This window comes from Heloderma suspectum, chromosome 7 (genome assembly GCF_057233095.1).
Source record: "Heloderma suspectum isolate Gila_16-S chromosome 7, 16-S_ref, whole genome shotgun sequence".
In the NCBI taxonomy this organism is placed as follows: domain Eukaryota; kingdom Metazoa; phylum Chordata; class Lepidosauria; order Squamata; family Helodermatidae; genus Heloderma; species Heloderma suspectum.
In genome coordinates, this window is record NC_139464.1 from 114,531,644 (window position 1) to 114,554,601 (window position 22,958).

General features: G+C 44.5%; 2 protein-coding genes across 2 annotated transcripts in view; one reads left to right on the plus strand and one right to left on the minus strand.

The window, feature by feature from the left end:
* The window catches only part of ELAPOR2 (endosome-lysosome associated apoptosis and autophagy regulator family member 2), a 66,791-nt gene extending 61,904 nt beyond the window's left edge, over positions 1-4,887 (plus strand). Inside the window, exons 18-21 of the mRNA XM_084811188.1 lie at positions 334-460; positions 2,278-2,456; positions 2,703-2,868; positions 4,368-4,887. Coding sequence (XP_084667314.1) covers positions 334-460; positions 2,278-2,456; positions 2,703-2,868; positions 4,368-4,427 — 532 coding nt within the window. The 3' untranslated portion in view covers positions 4,428-4,887. The remainder of the gene's footprint in view (positions 1-333; positions 461-2,277; positions 2,457-2,702; positions 2,869-4,367) is intronic.
* Positions 4,888-16,443: 11,556 nt separating this feature from the next.
* The window catches only part of GRM3 (glutamate metabotropic receptor 3), a 61,571-nt gene continuing 55,056 nt past the window's right edge, over positions 16,444-22,958 (minus strand). The window contains exons 3-5 of the mRNA XM_084811845.1: positions 20,553-21,619; positions 19,009-19,183; positions 16,444-16,517 (exon numbers count right to left, since the gene is read on the minus strand). Coding sequence (XP_084667971.1) covers positions 16,444-16,517; positions 19,009-19,183; positions 20,553-21,619 — 1,316 coding nt within the window. The remainder of the gene's footprint in view (positions 16,518-19,008; positions 19,184-20,552; positions 21,620-22,958) is intronic.

The following is a 22,958-nucleotide window of genomic DNA, read 5'->3' on the forward strand; positions in this document are numbered from 1 at the left end:
ACAGAATTTGGCCTCCAAGTGGTGACGTTTCTCCTGTGATGAAGTTTTCATTGTGCGTTGACCTACGTGTGGCCAGACTTGTATTTAGCAATGATTTGACTACAGGTTTTGTTTGTTTGTTTTGCACTCCCAGAACATAGTTAAATATTAAAATGACCGTGTATGTGCAGTGTGTGGAGTGGTGTGTGTGTGTGTGTGTGTGTGTGTCCGTCCGTATGCGCATTGCTTGCAGAATCTCATCCAGTTTCTGGAAATCATTATTTGGGAATGAGCTCAACTTACCTTTCTCTTGAATTTATAACACTAACCCACCCAGCCTTTCTCTTCTTCTAGTTCTTGCCCTGCAGGTACCTGTGATGGCTGTATATTCTACTTCTTGTGGGAAAGTGCAGAGGCCTGTCCCATGTGTACAGAGCAGGACTATCACGAGATTGAGGGTGCTTGTAAAAAAGGACACCAGGTAAGGAACTGGTTAAACCCCCCACTCTTTCAGACTACAGCCCTAAGGCCTGGGAAAGAGAGAGAGAGAGAGAGAGAGAGAGAGAGAGAGAGAGATCAGAATATCAGAAGAGCCATGCTGGATCAGACTTAAGGCCTGGCTAGTCCCGCATGCTGTTTCCCATGGTGGCCAACCATCTGCCTACGAAAAGCCCACAAGCAGGACATGAGCACAATCTTGCACCCCTGTAGGGCATCCTACATTCAACACCTTAGGGCAAGTAAGTTATATAATTTTAGAGTGTGGTTCTCTACTTCCTCCTCCTTATATCAGCTGAAACATAAGGCACTTTACAAAACAATAATCTGCTCAGCCTTTACATTAAACATGACACACATTTAAATGAGAAATGTGGAGGAAAGGAAAGATATACTAAAGCAGGGGAGTCCAGGAAGTGGGATGCAGTCCACCTGTTGACCGCTGGCCCATTTGTCATAGATTGTGAACCCTTTGGGGATAGAGATTGATACTGACATTTGCTATAAGCTGCCCTGAATTCAGAGGATAGGGTGGGAGGGACCCTAGCTCAGTAGTATAGCCCCTGCTTTGCATTCAGAAGGCCTCAGGTTCAATCCCCAGCATCTCCAAGTAGGGGTAGGAAAAAATCTTTTCTGTTTCATAGAAAAGGGTGATAACAATCTGTGAAATGATAAATAGATGGATGAATAAATAAATGCCAGTGGATCCCCTAATGCCTGCTGGTTGCTGAGATTCTTGCAGAGAATCCTGGACAGGGTTGAACTTGTTCTTATGATTCAGCCAGGTGCTTCCTAAATTCTTAAGCAAGAGGGCATATTTATGATCGCTTAAGGGCAGATTCATTCTTTCTAACCCATTAAGGGATGTGGAGTATGGATTCTTGCTTTGCAAATTTAACACAGATCAGTAGATCATAGGAACTCTAGTTTAAAAAAGGAAAAGAAAAAAAGTAGACCACACAAGGCAGACCACAGCCCACCTCTGCGGTCAAGGTGAGCCAACTGCCCACAGCAGGGCTACCCACCTCCCGTGGAAGCTGACTGAAAGATTTAAAGGGGGCAATGCCAGAGCAGTGGGAAGCCTCTGAGTGGGTGAGTAATTCGGGTTCACTGAGGCCTTTAATTACTTGAAGAATGTATTTATATGGCACACTAGCAGTTATCTCATGGCGTGCTGTTTGGAAGTGACTGACTTAACAGTACAATCCTGTTAGGGATGTCACAGAAATCTGCAACGGAACCAAATGAGTTTGGATTTTCATGAATCAGACCTCCAGATTCTGCAGCGGAATCCCCTGTTGAGCGGATTCCACGGATTTATAGACCAATTTGCTAACTTCCATGAATTTTGCACACATTTTATAGAAAAATATGCAAAATACTGCCCCCCCCCAGCCAAAAATGCACATTTCACCCATAGGCTAAAGCGTGAAAATGTGCATTGGGGGGAATTTGTACATTTTTGCATGTGTGAATGTGTGCAATTTCACATTTGTGCAAAATGTGAATTTGCGCAAATTTATCCCACAAATTTAGAAACAAAAAAAAATCTGATTCTGGTGATGGGCGGACGATGGAACTAAAGGTGCCTGACAGTCTGAGAAACACAGACAGAATGGATTTTACACAATCCATACATCTCTAAATCCTGTACATCTCTACTCAGAAGTAAGTCCCATTGAATTCAGTGGAATGTACTCCCAGATAAGGCTGATTAGGATTGAAGTCTTAAGCTTTGTTTTACTTTCTTCTCTCTCACCCCACCCCACCCCACCCTCCCTCCCTCCCTCCCTTTCGTAGGAAACCTTATATGTATGGAATGAACCAAAGGAATGTATAAAAGGGGTTTCCTTGCCTGAAAAAAAGATAATCATTTGTGAAACAGTGGACTTTTGGCTGAAAGTTGGAGCCGGGGTTGGTGCTTTCACAGGTGCCCTGCTGATTGCCTTAACCTGCTATTTCTGGAAGAAGAATCAGAAGTAAGTGCTCTGTACCCCCTAAGCTTATGTGCAGTGGGTAACTGGCCAGGGGCTTTATCCCTGAACAGTATACTGAGGTACAGTCCCTTCCTGACCCATGTACTACTTGGCTTCTTTGGATGTTCTCACATATCCACAGAAAACCAATGCTGTCTATAACCAGTGTCCTCCAACCTGTTTTGTGTGTTAGAATATATGGTATGTTTGTGAAGACCAAAATGCCACAGTCTACATTTATTCCTTCAGGTTGGAGTATAAATATTCCAAACTGGTTATGACGGCAAATTCAAAGGAGTGTGAGCTTCCAGCTGCTGACAGCTGTGCTATCATGGAAGGGGAAGATAATGAAGAGGAAATCGTATATTCAAATAAACAGTCATTACTAGGAAAACTCAAATCGCTGGCAACAAAGGTGAGTCCTGCTGTTAGCATGACAGACACCGTAATAAGTCATAGCTCGTCATTTGAATGGGTCCACCGAGTAGTAAGGGATGTATGAGAACTTTATTTCAGTTTGCAAATCTCTCAGAAATGCTCCGTTTGCAACCCTGAATGCAAAAAGGAGCGTGGGTCCTCCAAAAATGTTTGGAAATGGCCATGCTTGTATTCGTGTTCATCAAATGTGCACCTTAAAAAATGCACACTTTTTCAAATGCACAAGTTAAAGTGAGCATTTTTTAAAGTTTGCATTTTCATGCTTTAGTCAATTGGGAGAAAGTGTGCACTTTTAGAAATGCACACATTAAGCAATTCACACTTTTAAAAATGCACACTTTTTAAAATGCACACTTTAATCAATGGGGGGAAAATGTGCACTTTTCCCATTTGAGTGAACCAAATAAAACAGATCACAACTGAGAATGGTAGTGAGCTGAACGGAGCGTTGACGTGAAGTTCAGGGAATTTCGGTGAGCTCAAACATTTGTGGTTCTTCCCTCCCTACATTTGAAGTTGCAGTACTGCTGAAGCTAAGTGGACATGGGCCAGATCAGTTCCTTGTACTCAAGGTCACTAGCAGCCCAATGTATGAGCAGGATATCCATAATGTCTGTCTGTCTGTCTGTCTGTCCATGTCTATCTGTGCTGGGTAACTTTAGACTCTGAATGTAGCCATTTTACTGGGAATGCCCTCTTTAGATGGTAATGTTTATTACTGGACCTACCTTCAACTATGTGAAGCCAGCCCTAGGGATGTTAGAGAAATCTGCTGCGGAGTCAAATGAGGCTGGATTCTTTGGAATCCGACCTCCAGAATCCGCAGCGGATCGGCCCCACTTACCTCCGCTCCAGGAGGATTCCACATGGAACGGCTTCGGCTGCTTGCTCCTGGACTCGTCCCGTTCGCCTCTGCGCCGATTGCCATTTTTTTTTAAAATGGCAATTGGCAGGATGTGCCCATAGACTTATACGCAAACTAGAGACAAGAATCTTGAGTATAAGTCTATGTCTCCATAGACTTATACGCAAGATTCACAGCTCTAGTTTGCGTATAAGTCTGTGGGCACATCTCGCCGATCGCCATTTTAAAAAAATAAATGGTGATCAGCGTGGAGGAGAACGGGACGGGTCCTGCAGGTAAGTGGCCCTCAAGCTGGGCGGCTCTGCGGAATCCTCGCAGAGCGGAGTTGCTCCGGAGGATTTGGGGAGGGGGATTCCCCACGGAAATGGACAGTGCGGAATCCATACATCCCTAGCCAGCCGTACGATGTCTGGGGGTCCTTCCACTCGTTCTTCCCCCAAATCATGCCCTACCTCACCTTTCTTTCTTTCTTTCTTTCTTTCTTTCTTTCTTTCTTTCTTTCTTTCTTCCTTCCTTCCTTCCTTCCTTCCTTCCTTCCTTCCTTCCTTTCTTCCTCTCTCTCTCTCTCTCTCTCTCTCTTTCTTTCTTCCCTCTTGTCTTTTGCAATGCAGGAAAAAGAAGACCGCTTTGAATCTGTTCAGCTGAAATCCTCAAGATCTCAAAATATATGAGGACTTCCCTCTGCCTTTGCACCAGAAAACCTGATTTCTGTTTATAGGGGATCACATTGTCAACACGCTCTGGCACACAACCGAGGGGTGGTCTCCAGTGAGAAACGTTGAGCAATCTAAGACGAAAAAGATGGCAACAGAGAAGAACAAGAGAGAAAATTGCCTTATTGTGAGACTGAGTAACTTGCCAAAAAAAAGAGAGGAAAGCAAGTAGTTTGGGTCATAAACTGGGGATAGAAGTTCAACTCAGGGAGAGAGAAAGCATGAGCAGAGACAGTCCAAGACTTCTTGGTGCCTGAGGCAGAAAATCCGAATGGCTCCTCCCAGAGAAGTAAAAATATAGAAAGACACTAAATAATTGACAGTTTGCTGCCCTTTAATGCCTGCTGCCCCAGCATCTCCTCCATGAGGTGGGTTGCTTCACCTGCCCTGAGAGAGAGAGAGAGAGGGAGGGAGGGAGAGAGAGAGAGAGAGAGAGAGAGAGGGAGGTCATACCTGACATGAGGTTTACACTTACCTGTGCATTGTTTTGGCATGGTGGATGCTTCATTCTTCTTTAGTTGCCTTCTCTTCTGTCACAGAGATGAAAGAGACGGGCTTTTGGAAAGGGTAGACATTTCCTCAAAGCTGCTATATGAATCTGCAGATGTGCTGAGGTTGCAGTGTTGAGTCCCTCTTGACATGAAAACAGCACTCAGTGCTTGAAATGGAAGAACTGTGGATGGTTTCTTTTTAATCCTTGTAAATCTGTGGTGTTTTGCCTTATGTTAGGGATCCAGTTTCACATCTGCAGAACCAGCTGCTTTAGATGCAAAGGCTTCTTTAAAACAGTGGTACGGAAGGACCGAACATGTCTTCTGAAGGCTAACAGTGTAATCCAACGTGTGTTTTCACAGAAGTCAGTCCCACTGCGTTCATTGGGGCTCGCTCCCCAGTAAGTTTGTTTAGGATGGCAGCCTAACTCCCTGTAGTCTGACTCAAAGGATCAAAGCCATGTGATCAGAATTAGGACTAGTTGACAACATATAGCCAGTGTCACACAAATGGCTATGGAGCGCAGTCACATGGAGGCGGCTTACCGTGGCAAGCTCGCTTGCATGAAGCAGCCCTTTCCAAGGTTGTGGCAGTTTTAGTCACACCAAAATAAATCCCACCCAAGGTTTTGCAGCAGTGTGGTAAAGATTGCTGCAAGCATGTGGGCTTGCTATGAGGAACTGAATGCAAGAAATGCCTCTGATGTTCAGATGCTAATAGAGGATGCGGGGCGGGGGGGAATCCCAGAGGTCACTTCTCATGGTATACCTGTACAGCACAGGAGTACTCCTACAAGTCATTCCTGGCTCTAGAAGGGAAGAATCAATGTAAATTTGATATATTTGGGCTTCAGACCAACTATGATATGTTCTGAGTCCCTGCATACTTGTTTTTTTTTTTTCAGAATTACCCTTCTCTGCATGATTTTGTTGGGATTTTTTTTTGGATGCAGGAGAAGTTGCTGTTGTTGTTGTTGTTGTTGTTATTAATAATAATAATAATAATTTATTAATATTATCATTATCATTATTTATTACATTTCTATACCACCCCATAACTGAAGCTCTCTGGGTGGTTTACAAATATTAAAAACCATTAAAAATACAGTATACAAAGTTTGAAAACCATTTCCATTAAAACATACAGAGAGTACACACAGTGACAACATATATCTAAAAATAACATGAAGCAATCAGCCCTAACCATAAGACAAATCCAGGACCAGAATAAAACTTATCATATGCTGCCAAATGCCTGAAAAAAGAGAAAGGTCTTAACCTGGTGCCAAAAAGATAACAATGTTGGCACCAGGCGGACCTCGTTGGGGAGATCATTCCATAATTGGGGGGCTACCTCTGAGAAGGCCCTCTGTTGCTGCCTTCTGAGCTTCCCTTGGAGGAGTCACCCAGAGGAGGGCCTTAGATGTTGAGTGTAGTACAGGTAGTTGACCTCTGGGTACACTCCGGTGTTATAAAATGTAACATTCGAAGTGATCAAGCTCATCAGCATCAAAATTGGGAAACATTGCATTCAGGTCCAGATGTTCCATAATGGAACTTTTAACACCAGTACTTGTGTTGTGAATTTGAAATCTTAGGTCTAATTATCTGAAGCAGGGGAAGGCAGTATAAGCTCATGGACTGCCCCAGAATCACTCACCTGTGAGTAGGGATGTCAGAGAATTCCGCCACGGACTCCAGTGAAATCCAGCCCGCCGGAATCCGTGGCGGAATGGTCTCCCCCCCCCCACCGCGACCCCGCGGAGTCCCCCCGGGACGGAGCTTACCTGGTGGCAGATGTGGCTCTGGCAGCGGCGGCGGCGGATGCGTTGGCGGATGTGGTGGGGGCGGCTCCTCCAGCTGGTCTCCCGGCCGCTGCTGGGCTGCTGTGGCCGCAAATGGTGGCTGTCGTAGCAGCCGCCATTTTCGTGGCTGCCTTTTTCATGATAGGCTACATAATTACTTACCAGTACTTCCCCACTCCATCACTTGCAGCCCAGTGCTATTGCTCTGTGGCCACTGACTCACAGGTAGGGGTGTACGAAACACTTACCTGGTTCCGCTGGGGCCATCTGTGGTGGGGGGAGGAGGCGCTCTGCCCCCCCCGGAATCCTCCCCGGCCGGCTGTAACTTAATTACTTACGTAGCCTATCATGGCTGGCAGCCACGCAAATGGCAGCTGGTGTAGCGGCCGCCATTTGTGGCCGCAGCAGCCTGGCAGCGGCCAGAATTCCAGCTGTGGCCGGCCCTGGCCGGCAGCTCCATGGAGTCGCCGCAGAGCGGAGCCGGCCGAGGAGGATTCCCGGGGGAGGGCGGAGCACCTCCCCCCCTCCGCGGATGGCCCCAGTGGAACCAGGTAAGTGTTTCATACACCCCTACCTGTGAGTCAGTGGCCACAGAGCAGTAGCACTGGGCTGCACGTGATGGAGTGGGGAAGCACTGGCAAGCCACGCATGGAAGGCCCTTGGGATGTATATTGCTCAGTACCAATATGAAGAATCAGTGATAAGAATGTCATGTGACCTTTAGATTTCCAGAATTTCCAAAATGAGATAAATACTGTTGATGAGAAATAAATAACTCATCAGAATAAAGATAGTAAGATAAGTGTTATTGATGAGAAACTGTGTTGTATTAATTTGTATCTAAATTATGAAAGAAACTGTATTGGAAGCTTATTATTTTTTAAACAACTTGCATATGCTCAGATAGGTGAATACAGATCTGTGTATAAAGCATGGAGAAAATGAGGGGACACAAATGATGGGTTTTAGCACAAAATGCAGAAATCACTTGACTAACAGTCCAACTTTTAAATGAAACCATATCTGAAACTTTCTGCATTTTGAATAAGTTTCCTTCAGTCTTATTACAGGATATGGAATAAGACTTCCCTAGTTTTACTTGCTTTTAATGTGAGTAGGGTAATTTACCTAGCTTGCTTTATAAGTTGCAGAATGCAGGGTTTTTTGTTTTATTGAATCTTCTTATGGGCAGTTTGGAGAGTGCATGCAGTTTTTTGTTCATGAAACACATGCATAACGGAGCATTTTGCGACGTTTGAATGTTTAACAAAGCAATCCTAAGCATGTCTACTCAGAATGTAAGTTGCATCAATTTCAATGGGATTTTCTCCCTGGTAACTGTGCTTAGAATTGCAACTGTTAAGTCCTCTTTCTTTTTGTATATTTTGTAATGTTGCTCATTATGTTTTGGCTAATGTACATGCTATTGTTACTTTCAGCATTGATTTTCTTCACTAATTTTGAATTTTGTTATGGGTCAGTTTGCTTGGTAGTGGTGGTGGTGGTGATGGTGATGACTGTGCAAAATGCTGAAGAGGTAAACAGAATTCACAGGGTAAACAGTGTGAATGGGGCTAATCATGGATACAGCTGCATTGACCTTACAGGGATTTCCATGACTGCCTCAGCTAAAAACATTGTTACTGTGGTCATGGAGATCACTGCTGGGTTACTAGAATTGTATTCATCAGCCTAAGGGCTAAATTACAATGTGGGAAAGGTGTCAGGGAGGGGGCTGCATTCCAGTGATGGGCAAGTGGACAGGGAGGCCGCCTCTGGCCCATTGGTCAGAGATTCCCCACCACTGCTTTAGATCAGCCTCCCCCAACCTGTGTCCATCCAGATGTTGCCTACAACTTCCATCAGTCCTGAGCATGCTGGCTCAGGATGATGGGAGTTGTAGGCCACAACATCTGGAGGGACCCAGGTTGGGAAAATTGCTCTGGATGCACTGGGTAAAGTCGACTTTAAGTGTATGAAAACATGCAACCTCCTTCTATTGAGTCAGATAATTGGTCCATCTAGCCCAGTATTTTCTACTACTCTGTAGCTCACTAAGGTGTCATTCTCGGTATGAGAGACACTGGGGACTGAAAATGGAACCTTGTGTACAAATCATGCGCTCTACTAGTAGGCTGTGGATCCTCCTTGTACCATATAAATTTCTGTGAATCTTTATTCCAACAACATTGATCTTATATGAAGTCCTAATGTGAAATTACAAATATTCTTCCCTTCTGGAGTTTGTAGAATTTTGACAGCCTTCTTCAACGATTAATGGAGACAGGGAAATAACTGCCTTCTCAGAGCTGTATGTGTATTACTCTTTTGCTTTTGGTTTCTCCAAGCCATAGGTATCAGTGAAGATATCTGGGAAAGATCTGGCAATTTCCAACATACAGTGTGGGCTGCCAATTTGCCATTACTTTCCAAATCATCCTCATGGTTGGGATTTAGTGCAAGGCAGTCCCTTTCTTCCACTGATAGACTGTCATCCTTGTTATGGCCCAATGCCTTAAATTTGAATGAATAGTCTTCTGTAAATACCTATGCATTTAAAATATATATATATATATATATATATATATATATATATATATATATCAGTACTTCATTTTGATTCCAGCTGGTTTGTCATACCATAAGACTTCTTTTGTTCCTCCTGAGCATCCTCACGGTATACTGGTTGCATAGAACGTGAGAAGAAAATAAGAGCCCTGCTGGATCAGACCAAGGTTCCATCTAGTTCAGTTTTCTGTCCACATGGTGGCCAACCAGCTGACTGTAAGAAACCCACAAGCAGGACATGAGTGCAATAGCACCCTTCCAGTCATATTCCCTAGCAACTGGTGTACATAGGCATGCTGTTTCTGGTACTGGAGGTAGCATATAGCCACCAGGACTAGTAGCCATTGATAGCCTCCATGAATTTCTCCAATCCCATTTTAAAGCCATCCAAATTGGTGGCCTTCACAGCATCTTGTGGTAGCAAATTCCATAGTTTAACTATTCACTGTGTCCTTTTATCTGTCCTGAATCTCCCACCAATCAGCTTCATGTGATGACACAGGGTTCTAATATTATGAGAGAGGAAGAAAAATGTCTCACTAACCACTTTCTCCACACCGTGCATAATGCTGTACACCTCTATCATGTCTTCCCTTACTCATCTTTTCTCTAAGCTAAACAATCCCAGGCATTCTAACCTTCCCTCTCAGGGGGGTTGCTCCAGCGACTTGATCATTTTGGTTGCCCTTTTCTGTGCCTTTTCCAAATCTATGATATCCTTTTGAGGTGCAGTGATCAGAACTGTACACACTATTCCAAGCGTGTTTGCCCCATAGCTTTGTATAAGGGTAATATGATATTGGCAGTTCTATTTTTTATTTCTTTCCTAATTATGCCTAACATGGAATTTGCCTTTTTCACACTGGGTCAACGTTTTCATCAAGCTGTCCACCACAACCCCAAGATTTCTTTCTTGGTCAGTCTCCACTAGCTCAGATCCCATCAGTATAGACGTGAAGTTGGGATTTTTTGCTCCAGCGTGCATCACTTTACACTTGCTTACATTGAACTACATTTGCCATTTTGAACTGATGCCCATTCTCCCAGTTCGGAGAGATCCTTTTGGAGCTCTTCATAATCCCTTTTTGTTTTAAACACCCAAAATAATTTGGTGTCATCGGCAAGCTTGGTGACCTCACTGCTCACTCCTAATTCCAGATCATTTATGAATGAAACACTGATCCCAATACAGGTCCCTGTGGGACCCCACTGTTACCTCCCTCTACTGGGAGAATTTACCATTTGTTCCCACTCTGCTTTCTGTTATTTAACCAGTTACTGATCCATAAGGGGACCTCTCTTATTGTCCTCTTATTCAGCTCAACAGAGAGAACAATACCACGCAACTAGGGTGGCTGCTGTCACATTGCCAAAAAGAGAGATTTGCATAAAATTTGCAGATGCTAATTTATATGTATAGCAGCAAATTAAGAAATTTAAATACAAATACAGTACATCTCACTGAGGTGGGGAAGACTGCAGCCAGGTGTGCCTGCACAGTGGTGGCCAGGTGCTAACCCAGCCCTTTCTTCTGATGACTCTTTACCTTTAAACTGGACATTGGACTGGATAACCCTTTAAATGGAGAACATCTCCAAACAGAGAACTGATCTCTGTAAAAAAAGGGGCAAAATGGATGGAGAAAACGCCACATGCTGAAAAAAAATGTCTCCCCTGCAGCATCTGGAGTTCTCTCCCTCCTTTATTGCCTGTTTGTGATGCCATCCTGTTTTTGCCGTTGATTTTTTTTTGCCTCCGTTAAGAAGGTCACCCTACATGTATTCCCTTGTGTATGCAGAACTGCCTCCTTCACTGATATGGATCATGGAGTCTTTCTGAGCACGCTAGCTCCATGTGTATATGGAAGTCAGGGGTCAATGGACATATGCTAGATCACTGGACAGAGGGCCAAACTAAATGTGCCTTTAATTATGCATAGCTCAGCTGGTTTAAGCTGCCTCCCCCCACCCATTTTTGTCCCCCAAATTCCACCCTCCTGGATCTTCTTCTTCCTCTTCCTCTTCCTCTTCTTCGTCGTCTTCTCCTCCTCCTCCTTCGACACCTGCTCCTATGTGTATGCGGGGTAGAATTTCAAGATGAAAATGGGGTGGGGAGGAAGGAAGGAAGCTTAAACCTAAAGCCCCATGGTTCTGATCTGAATCAGGGCTGTGCACACTTGCAGGAGAGCAGGGAGACAGTCATGCATAGCTGAGCTATGTGTGATTAAAGGAACATTTAGTTTGGCCCAAAGGCAATGGAATCCACAGCAATACATAAGAGAAGTTTGTTTTAAGCGGCAGATTATTTACTTTGCAAAGCCTTGCATTCTGGAATTGCAATCCTCTGTCTCTGATTTGTTTCTGAGGCCAGTTCTAAGGGCTGGTCATGATCTTTTAAAGCCCTACATTGTTTGGGACTAGGATCTCAAAAGGATTATCTTCTTCCATACACTCCAGCCCATCTGCTCCGGTCTTTGATCCCACTACTGACAGACATGTGGCTAGTTGGTACACAGGACCAGGCCTTCTCAGTTGTGGCACCCAGACTCTCCATATCCCAGTAGGCCATCTGGCCCCTTCTTTGTTGACATTTAGGCATTTTGTGAAGTTTGTTCTGACATAAAGAAATACTTAAATTCTCATTTTGAATCAGTTGTCATGTTGTTTTGTCTGTGCTGCTGCTGCTTTAATTTTACTCATATTTCATTTAAGTTGTTGATACTTTATATGTATACCAGCATTTTGGATGTTAGTTGACTTGGGAATCCCATTTTGTGGGATAAAAAGTTGAGATATACATATTTTAATAAATGAGTACATTCTTACACCTTTCTCTTTCCCTAAAGAGTAAGACTTGATTATTTTCAGTTCCCCCCCCTTTGAACTTTTTTACTTCTTTGATAGCATCACTGGAAAAACTGTTGCCAGTAATACCCCCTCATATTCTGCCAAGATACATGAGGGGATTGTTAGAAAAATATGCCACTTTGCCATACACCACTTCACTGTTTGTTTCTGAATTCCCTCATGCTTATTACAACAACCATCTAGCATTCATCAGAAGATCAGTTATTTTATGCCTATAAACCTTGCAAACTAATCTTTTTTTTAATACTGAGTGGGGTGGGGAACATCTGGCTCTCCAGATGTTGCCAGACTGCAACTCCCATCATCCCTAGCCAGCATAGCCAATGGTGAGAGATGATGGCAGTTGCAGTCCAACAACCTTTGGAGGGCCACATATTCCCCAGTGCTGTTTTATATAGATAATCCTGTTGTCTGGTTTTTATCTCATTGTTGCATTTCCATTAGGTCCTTCTTAAATTTGGGGACAGCCAGTTTCCTCTTTCAAAGATTAAAAATGTTGTAATGGTGCATCTCTATGTCTGAGTGGGGTTCTTATTGCTGCAGTTACAGATTTATCGAATGGCAGAAAATGTGCACACTGTTAAGCAACACATTTTCAACGTGTTTTGAACAGTGCAAGGGTGAAACATTGACTCCTGCTGATTGACTCGCTTGTTGAAAAGCTGAGATCCATGCAAAGGGCTCTCAGACCCCCTTTCCATGTAAACAGGGACTGAGACACTGACAGAGCTCTGTTCTTATTATGAAGCTCATCTGGTCACTCCACTGCAACTGGGAGTGAGCAGCTGGGGGACATAATAAGGGAAGGTCATGAGCCCAGTGAAGATGTTCAGCCTGCTCACATCATGAGGGCTAAAAGGATGGCAGGGGCAACAGCATGCACGCAAGCCCTGCCCCCAACATCTTGCCTCTTCCATGTTGACAGGGAAAAGTCTGAACAGGGCTTCTATTTGTGCATGCTTGAATATGAACAGAAGCCTCTGTGCAATCGGGAACCCTGATAAAACAGGGTTCCTCATCAGGCATTGGCTCTCTTTCTATCAATGTTTTATTTTGTTTCCCGATACAGTCATTCAAGACCAGTTAAAATGCTTCAACATAACCCATATAATATATCTATAGTTTCCTAATCACTTGACGGGAACCTGTTCCAATACTTAACGAATGGTATCCAACATTTTTGGAAAGTCTGGGTGGAATTCATTCTTCCCTCCCATAGCAATTTATAACTCGTTATTTTATTCATCACCATGGCAGTCTAGGTCTTCTTTTTCCATTGTACCAGCCACGTTATCCATGTTGATCGCCAAGCTTTTGCTAAGAGGATCCTTTCCGCAATTAACATATAATGTGCCATCACCACTAAATCTCTAGGGATCTGATCTTTAATATCACCCAGGGGCACAGTTGTTGCAACTGCAACTCATGGCCTGTAATTTCTCTGACCCTGTTGTCTTCTTCCAATATTCCTTACCAGGATTATAATGCCACCGTATATGGGCAAAGGTTCCTCTACCATTACACCTCCAGCATCTATCCGTTATCCCTGGGGAGGCATCTACTCTCATTCAAGTGAATATGAGTGGAAGGCCCCTTCAGCCCTCCTGGGTCAACTGGGCGTGGTCAGGGACCAAGCAGGCAGGGACATTGGGGATGAAGCTTTGTACTTGCCCTTCGCCCCACCCCATCCTTTTAGCCTTCATATGAATGGCCCTTCTGATCAAACCCTCTTCTGGTGGGTATATGACTCCACTTCATGTGTTACTTGTGTGAATAGGGTGTTCCTAGAGAAAGGGGCGAGGGGGGGCACAATGTGTCTAGCTCTGCCACCAAAGGGACTTTGCTCCCCTCAGCCCTGCTATAGTGGTGTGCACCATGATTTCTGCAGTGAGGGGCCTCCTGTACTTAGGGATAAAGCCTGCCTTATCGGGGTTCTAAATTGCATGAGGACCCTTCATGGCGACTGGAGACTTCCTGCTGCAGATGTTTTGCTGAACACAGCAGCAGTGATTGTGGGGGATAAAGGAGTGGTTTGACTTTGGGGATGGAGCTAAACACACAGCCCCAGTGCCCCTTTCACCACGATTCCCCTGTTCACGTGAATGACATGATTTGGTATATGCATGTGCATGTGCAACGTCCTAGGGTTTAAGGGTTATTTCAGGGGCCAGATGGGAACTGCTTGGTCAGTGGGAATAGAATGAGCATCTGTGCTGCTAATGGTCTATCCTCAGCATGATCAGTAATCCAATTTCATTTGTTATATCAGACTGGATTCAGAGCACAGGCACATCTCTCTCTCGCCCACGAGGACTGAAATACCCACCTTCCATGGTCTGTGTGATTTTCTATGGGCAGCCAATGAAATTATAAGCATGAAATGGCAAATCCTGTGAACTGAATATAACTTCATGCCTCTGGAACTTAAAAGGATCACTTAAAGTTTCTCCCAAAGTTCAGTCTGTTGAGGCACTTCCAAACTTCTTTGAATTTCAATTGTGCAACTGGAATGTGTTGTATAATGTGTAGCCATATTGGTTATAAAATTGCTGCTACGGTTTCAGTTTATCTGGGGGCACGGGATGCCTAAAACCCCTTATTTTAACTAATAAATGTCTACATTTATTATGCTAATTTACCTGGAATTGTGTAATTCTTCTCGTTGACTCCCATCAGAGTGCCCTGGGTTGATCTTAAAGGTCATGCCGAAAACTTAAAAGGGTGGTAAAGCCAGGCTTTTAAAGGCTCTATAAGGCACCTTGAAACATCCATTCAAGGCATTCTGAAAAACTATCCAGTTGTGTATCTGGCTTATGCTTCCCATAATCAGTCTGTTACCACAGGATGCCTGTTTTATGTGCTGAAATTTAAAGCCGCTTTCACATGTCCTGGGTAGTTATGCTAAGTTTTGCAAATGACATTCTACAGTGATTTCCTCCCCCCACCCCCATATGCTCAATGTATGTACTGGCTCAAATGCACATACTGTCCACCTTGACATGGAGCTATGGTTGCACAAAAACTGCGGTCACAACATGGAGGCTGTTTCCAGTGACCATCTAATCACAACCATAACGTGGAGAGAAGATGGCTTAAGATGTTTTAGTGCAAGAGGCTAGAAATCCAGAGTGAGGGATCTCTGAATCCTAGTTGCCCTACCAGTGTAAAAATAAATAAATAAATACATAAATACATAAATAAATAAATGCTATCATCTGAGATGGGCTGCCACCCCTCTATGCTAAAGCAGCGGTGAGGGACCCGATGGCTGAATTCAATGTAAAGAAGCTCTCGGGGGCCACATTCCAGTGGTGGGTGGTGGCAAAGGCAAAGGAGACAGAGCCAAAGGCAAAAACGGTGGGGCCCAAAATACAAATAAAACACTACCGTATCTTGGCTTAAAGCTATTGCTGTCAGTAACTAAGCTTTGGGAGAGGCATTTCAACCTTTTAGAATACTGCACCCCAAAACGCCAAACGATGTTTGGAAAGGGGGTAGGACCTGGGGAAGGGGATGTGGCCTTCTGGGTCAGGTGGCCTTCTGGGCCAGAGAGTCAGGTCGGGGCCACAGGAAGGCCAGGTTTGGCTTGTGGGCCTGAGGTTCCCCATCCCGGCTAAAGCCTGGCTTCGATAACACGTAGATCAGCCTTAAGACCCCAGATAGAACTTTGGACCACTCACGTTAGTAAAATTCAATAGATAATAACTTGACTTGGTTCAGCTTTACTAATAAGGCACATTGGCATTGCCCCTGCTGAGGATCTAGCTGTCCATCTTTGAAGAAGTCTAATAACCGTGAAGGAGAAAAAAAGGACAAGCATGCTGGAAAACTTTTCAGGTTTTATTACTGACATCTTTACATTAATTAATACTGCCGTGAAAACCATCTGTTGCACAGAATGTAACCATAATATACAACACAGAAATGCGGTCTAAGTAAATTACAAGAAGGAATTACAAAAAAATCTCATTAGAAAGAAAGCCGCCTAACATGGCAACTGATCAACTGCTGGGTCAACATGGTGGCATTGGAAGTCGTGGTTATTTACACATCCCTTAGAACTGTTAATCACAGAGGGGTCCTAAAGTTCTAAAAAGAACGCCACTATATACTGTACAGTCCTCAAAAATAATTTATTACACTGTGTCTAGAAAAAAAATTGCTAGTCCTTTTAAAATGTTCTTATTTTCCAGAGTGCACAAGAAATGTGCAATTCTTCCTAACAGTCTAGGACTGTGAATGATCACAGAGATGAGGTGGTGGAATCCACAACTTCTCTTCCGTTACAGATGGTTGGAACGTACACATTAGCTGAGGCTGAAAGAGAAAAACTGTCATTAGCAACAAAGGATTTTTAATTATGCACATGCTCCCCCTGCCCCCCCCCTTGGCCTTGAAATGAGGAGGAATACAACTGAATGTCTCAAAATCAGACAGATGATAACACAGATGATATGGCTACATTACAAATTTAAACCAGGTTCAAAACTACCATAACCCCAAAGGAAAGAATACCGGCAACTGTGGTTCGATGATGCGGCCACAGATTCTAGCAAAGAACCCTCAGCACTTTCAACAAACTACAATTCCCAGGGTTCTTTGGTAGAAGTTATGGCTGACAAAATAGCTGAGGTACCTAGAAAGTATAGATATATTACTCCCAGAACAGCCAGTGTTATAGATATTTATCTTGGGCACCAGTCCTGTTCTGTGGGCACTGCTGTGAAATCAGTTGTTATCTGTCCCTCCTCTGTGGTGAGCCTGGGAAAAGTGATGCCACTGGTAAGTAGAGATGTCAGAGAAATCTCTTTGGGGGGTGGAGTTGGAGGCGTTTTCCTAGGCTCACCCTCCCGGAATTTGTTTCGGTTCCTGCTGCGGTGCCCGACTTGATCTGTGACGAGTTGGGCCAGTTGGCAGATTTCCCACGAATATTGCAGAAGGTTTGCAATTTGTGCAAATTTCTGAGCAACCTGCGCAAGTTATGGCCTAATTTGCACAAATTATGCAAATTACGGCCGAATTTGCACAATTTGTGCGAATTCGGCTGTAATTTGTGCACATGGCTAGAAATTTGAGCAAATTGTGGAACCTTCCCCAAAACCCAAAGTTCCCAGAGTTCAGGAACAGCCTGCAGCTTGGCTTGCAGACGCAAAGTGAGTTGTACATGCTGTGGAATTCTTGTCGACCCAAAAAAGAACTAGATTTCCCTGTAATGAACATCCTTGCTGGTGAGAGAAGCTAGGAGGATGGATATGTGTGTACATCAGGCAACACAGTTCAATTGCTGAGGGAAGACGAGGACAGTCAGCATGAGAGACACCTGCCCAGCTGTCAGCCAAATCCAGTTAGTGCATCATCCTTAGGAGAATGGAATATGCCTCAGAAAACAGTACATAGGCCAGAGTAAGTTGGTGCGATACCACTGGCCATTTTGTACAAAAATGACATGTTCTGCTAACAGGGCTTACTCTCTGTTATGTGTGTGTAGGATTGGTACCTAAATCAACTACTATCTGCAGTCCTATGCACAGTTACCCGGGAGTGAGTCCCATTGAGGACTTACTTCTGAGCAGACATGCGTAGGATTGCAGTGGTCATTGACTGATGTACTAATGATACCTTGCAATGCTAGCCTTTGCAGATGAGGCTGACGCTTGCCCAAAGGAGCTCCAGCAGTTCTTGGATGAGCAGTCATTTGATGCCTGAGCAACTAATTCCACATTCAGTATTTCCTCCACTGGATCATGCTGGCTTTGAATTCGAGCATTACAAAATAATAATTAGAAGACTTTTTCTTATTAGAAAACGTGTTATTAAGCTGTGCTCCATTCACCATGTTCAAGGATTTAAAAAATGAAGAGGGAACATCCTTTTTTCCTCACACATATTTCGCTACTGAGGTAACAATCTGATTTTCTTGTGCTGTTAAGAGATGCAGGGCGGGCAGAAATTCAGCAAGTGAAGCATTTCAGCATCACTTCCTGTCAATGCCAGAGCAAAACAACACTCCTTGGATTTCTACCTGTTGCACAGCTATTAATGAGCCAGCTTTTTAGAAAACCATTTGCCCTGCAGCTCTTAATGTTTTTAGCTGCATCTGTTTTCTTCTTAGAGCATCTCTACACCAGCCTAAAATCCTGCATTTAAAATGGGGCTTTCTGCTTCTGTTTTAAAATGTAGGATCACAACAGACGCTCTTTACACATGCTTCCTTTCCCCCCTTCCCTTTCCCCCTTCTTCTCCCCCTTATCAGAGACTTCCATATGTTTAGTTGATCTCGCTCCTCTTCTGGTGGCTTTTCCCTTTTCACAGAGAGAACTCAAGCGGAACACAGCAGGGTAATTTGAGAGCTCATCATCTCTGATCTATTAAACACTGAATAAAGGTCATTTAGTGCAGGAGATGCCCTGGAGGTTCACAACTTCATCTAAAGGGCCCATAAACTTCCATGAGTGAGCAATCTCAATAGCAGGATAAAAGCTCTGTGTGAAGGAGCCCTTAATCTTTGATGTAATTTGAAAAATGCTCAGGATTGGTTTTTATTACTTCCTTTAAGTACTGCTTGACCTAATTGCTATTGTGTTTTAATTGTGTTTGACTTCAAACTTCAGTTGATTTTAAAAAATGTACTTATAAACCATATTTGAGACATTTGACTGTGACCATAACCTGCCTTGAGCATCTACATTTTTTTTAATGGAAAAGTGGTGGAGAAATTACCAAATGCAGGAATGAGTGGCAAAGGAAAGGCTCTCTTAGGGGGAAAATGCAGCACTCCTATTTCTCAGTCATGCTCTTTGTTAATTACCTTGGGAATAAGTGGTTCCTGTCCCACTGACGCTGAACCTGTTGAGATGCAGCCTGTGAGTGACCACGTTCTTCTGTGGCTGGAAGAGGACGATATGCACTTTGGGGGCGAACAAACATCCCAGGACAACGAAGCCGCTCAAACTTACAGAGATACACATGGTTGTGGTCTGAACCTGCATGGAGGAAACCACTGAAAAATCAGTGGGCCCTGCAAAGGCGATTCATAAGCCCCTCCCCCATGTCAGGTGTTGTAAAACACCACCAGCAAAAACAGAGCTCTTATGGCAGGGGTGCAGAACTTCAGGCCCGCTGTCAGGGGTGTTTCTGAGCACAGGGAGTGGGATAGCTATTCAGATTCTGAAGGAGAGCCATCATACATGGGGGAGGTGTTTTCCCAGGCTAGTCCACATATGAGTAGGCCAGCTTCTCAGGTTACAAATGTCCAGATGGCTGAGCTTGAGGGTCTCTCCTCACCCCCACCCCCCGTGAGAGGCAGCGAACAGGAGAGTGACCTAATAGATGCCAGGCGCAGGTGCAGAGCAAAGAGAGAGAAGGCAGGGGTGGAACTTAGATGGTCTACCCGATTGGCCTTGCGTGAAAAGCTGTGCTTAGAGGCCTCAGAACAAGAGAGGGACCTCCCGCCCTTAAGTTAGGCTAGCGAGACTGCCTCAAATGGCGGGCAACTCTCGTAAATTCCATTTGAATCCCCTGAAGGCATTCCTTGTAGATGGAGAGTCTCTGAGAATTTGCTTCTGTATGACCCTGTGAAGTAATGGATTAAAAGCTGTAGACTGAAGCCTCTTATCTGTGTATGTTTGGGCGTGAAGTGAAATGGGGGCTAAGGGAATCCTGACACCCAGGGGGCCAAATCCAGCCTTGGCCCTACCCTTTTCCCCCTGATCACCCATCATTTAGTGGTTTTCCAGCTTTTGTGCAGTCCCCCCGCCCCCCATTCTAACAGGTTGGAGTGCCTCTCCTAAGGCTTCCTGACTGGCAGGAAGAGAGTTAAGCTATGCTATGCTGGCATTTTGAGCGTTTTTTCCTGAGCCCCTTTTGCCTTCAGCCCCGAGAGCGTCTCTGAAAGGGAATTCAGCCCTCAGTCTTAAAGAGGTTCAACACTCCTGAGAGAGGGGGGAGTATGTGTGTGAGAAAGAAAATGACTGGAAGAGAGAATGAATGAATGGAGGTACATGCGTCCGCTTGTGTGAATGGATGGGTGATGTGATGTGTGTATGTATGAGAAAGAATGAATGCAAGGAGAGAGAGGGCGTGTGTGTGTGTTCTCCCTCACAACTCTGGAGCCACCCACCACTGGAACGGGATCCCCAACCAAGTGCTCGTTCCTGCGCTACACGTTACTGAAGGCCCGTCCCTATTTGCTGTGTGCTGTATAGGCTTAAGTCTACAGCAGCATGCTCTGCCCTGACTTCTCAAGCAGGCTGTGTTTGGAAGGAGGCCGTGCTTTCCTTTAAAAACAACAACCCTGAATCATGTTTAACAGAATGCTCATTTCACTGGCTGAAACGACGGTGGAAGACTTACCCTGTAGTCACTAGATGTCACGTAAAAGATCGGCAGAAAGGCCAGCCAAATAATGCATGTTGTATACATTGTAAAGCCAATGAATTTGGCTTCGTTGAAGTTTTCTGGGCACTTCCTCGTTTTGAAGGCATACACAGTGCATAAGACCACAAGGATAACGTCATACGTCAAAGAGATTAGCATACTGGAATCCTTGACGTTGCACTTCAAGATGACAGTCTGCCTTTTCTCAGGGAGGGTGTACCGGCGAGTGCCCGGGGCCTCCAAAATCAGCCACACAGACACCACCACAATCTGCACCATGATGAGGCTCAGGCAGATGAGGACCTGAGAACGTGGGCTGATGAATCTGGGCCTCTGAGCCCCGTTCTTCACCCCGTTAAATATTCTGGCGATACAGTTTGTTTTTGTCAAGAGAGCAGCATAGCAAATGGCAAAGGACGTGCCCAGGCCCAAACGGCGCAAGGTGCAAATGGCCGGCGAGGGCTTGGCAATGAAAAAGAAGGTCATGCTGTATGAGAGGAAGACTCCAAAGAGAAGGATGTAGCACAGCTCACGACTTGAAGCTTTGACCAAGGGAGTGTTGTTATGCTTGATAAAGACCCCCACAACGAGCAAAGTACAAAGGAAGCCCAGGCATGCGATAGTCACGGGACCAATTGCCCAGGCATCTTCCCACTTGATGTAATCTTCTGCGAGGTCATAACAGCTGGCGAGATCCACTGTGGGCCAACGTCCAGGCCCGCAGTCTGAACAGGTGAACTCATCAGCCAGGTACTCAAAGGGCTCACAGGGAATACAAATCCAACAGCAGACGTCTCCCGGTTGCATGTTCTTCATCTCATTGGGTGCGCAGGGGTCGCTGCATTGGGCAGTGGGAATGAGGCCTCTGGACCAATGAATGGATTCTACGTCAAGGGTCAAGGTTTCTGCCCACTGCCCAACCTTTAAGTAGGAGTATCTGCCTCCGTTGTGCTGGAAATTGAAGACATTGTATCGGCCTATCCCATCTCCGTAAATATCAAATTTTACAATGTTGTCTGCAGATTTGGAAGAACTGAATGGGGCTGCCAGAAATAAGAAAGAAAGCAAAGAACGTTTCTTGTTTATGTAGTTTCCTCCTTTTACATACACATAAACCATCAAGTTCATTCTTGAAAATACAGCTTGAGCAAACTGAAAACCAACAAACAGTAACTTTGTGTAAATTAGTATTTTTCCATTCATCGGTACGAGTTCCAATGGTTTGTTTCTAATAATGATAAAGGCCCTGGTCTGGCTGCATACTTGCGTTACCATCACAGGTATGATGGCTAACACCATACAGAATTGGTTTAGTTATCTTGATGAAACTGGTTCAGTTGCCTCCAAAGAACAGTCGTCAGACTCAAAATGTGTTGAGCCTTAATAAACTGTTCTAAGAACTCCAACGGAAGCTTCCTCTTCTCATTATTCCTGAGTACACAGTAGAGATGTCATTCATCCTGGAAGTGTCATCTCCAAGGACTCCTTGCCACTGTGATGCTGTTCAGTGCACTCACAATAGTATCACAGGGACAAGGAGCCCTGGGACATGTTGTTTTCAGGTGCTTGGCATCCCCTCAGAACTCAGGCACCATGGAAAACTACATGTCCTTTGTATCTATGATGCTGCTGCGTCAGCATTCCAGGTACCCAGGAGGAATTGAGGCCTTGCAAAGAGGCCTCCAAGTTGCTGTCACCACTGCTGCTGCACCACCAAGCAAATTTTGGGTGAAGGGAGGGGACAACAAAGTATCTCATGGGTGTAGGAGTTGGAGGGCTTAGGGGGATGGAGGAGGTATTCATGCCCCACTGTGGTCCCAATGATGCCATTGGGAGCACATTGAGGTTTCCAAATTTTGCAATGGCCTTGGCAAACCCCCCAACCAGCTGTTTTCTGATTTGTGTGTGTGCGTGGAAAATAATTCATAATAGCTGAGCCCATTTTGAATCAAGTTGAGGGGAATGCGCACCTCACTAATAATTTGTACATTAAAAAAAGAAAACTGTGCTGGTCCACTAGAAAAAACCCAAAAAATATGATCAGGCAATACCTTCATTAGGACCAACCAAATATGCACAAAATTTGGGGGCAATCTTTCAAGATCTTGTGATCCCTTTATCAGGCAGGATGTAACAAAAAATACTGTACCGGGGTGATGGTGTCACAGAAGAGAAATTAAAAGGCTGACTTGACATTGACGTCACCGAGTCTGTGTTGTTAGAGTCTGAAGATGGAGTGGACAAAGAGGTATAAATATATTAGCCTGTCCTAGGTGTCATGCAGGTTTCAGGTTACCCTAGGACTGTTGGGACAAACAAACACGTAATGGCTGATTTCCCCATGTCTCTTGTTCCTAAGAGTCACGGTTATCCTGCCCACCC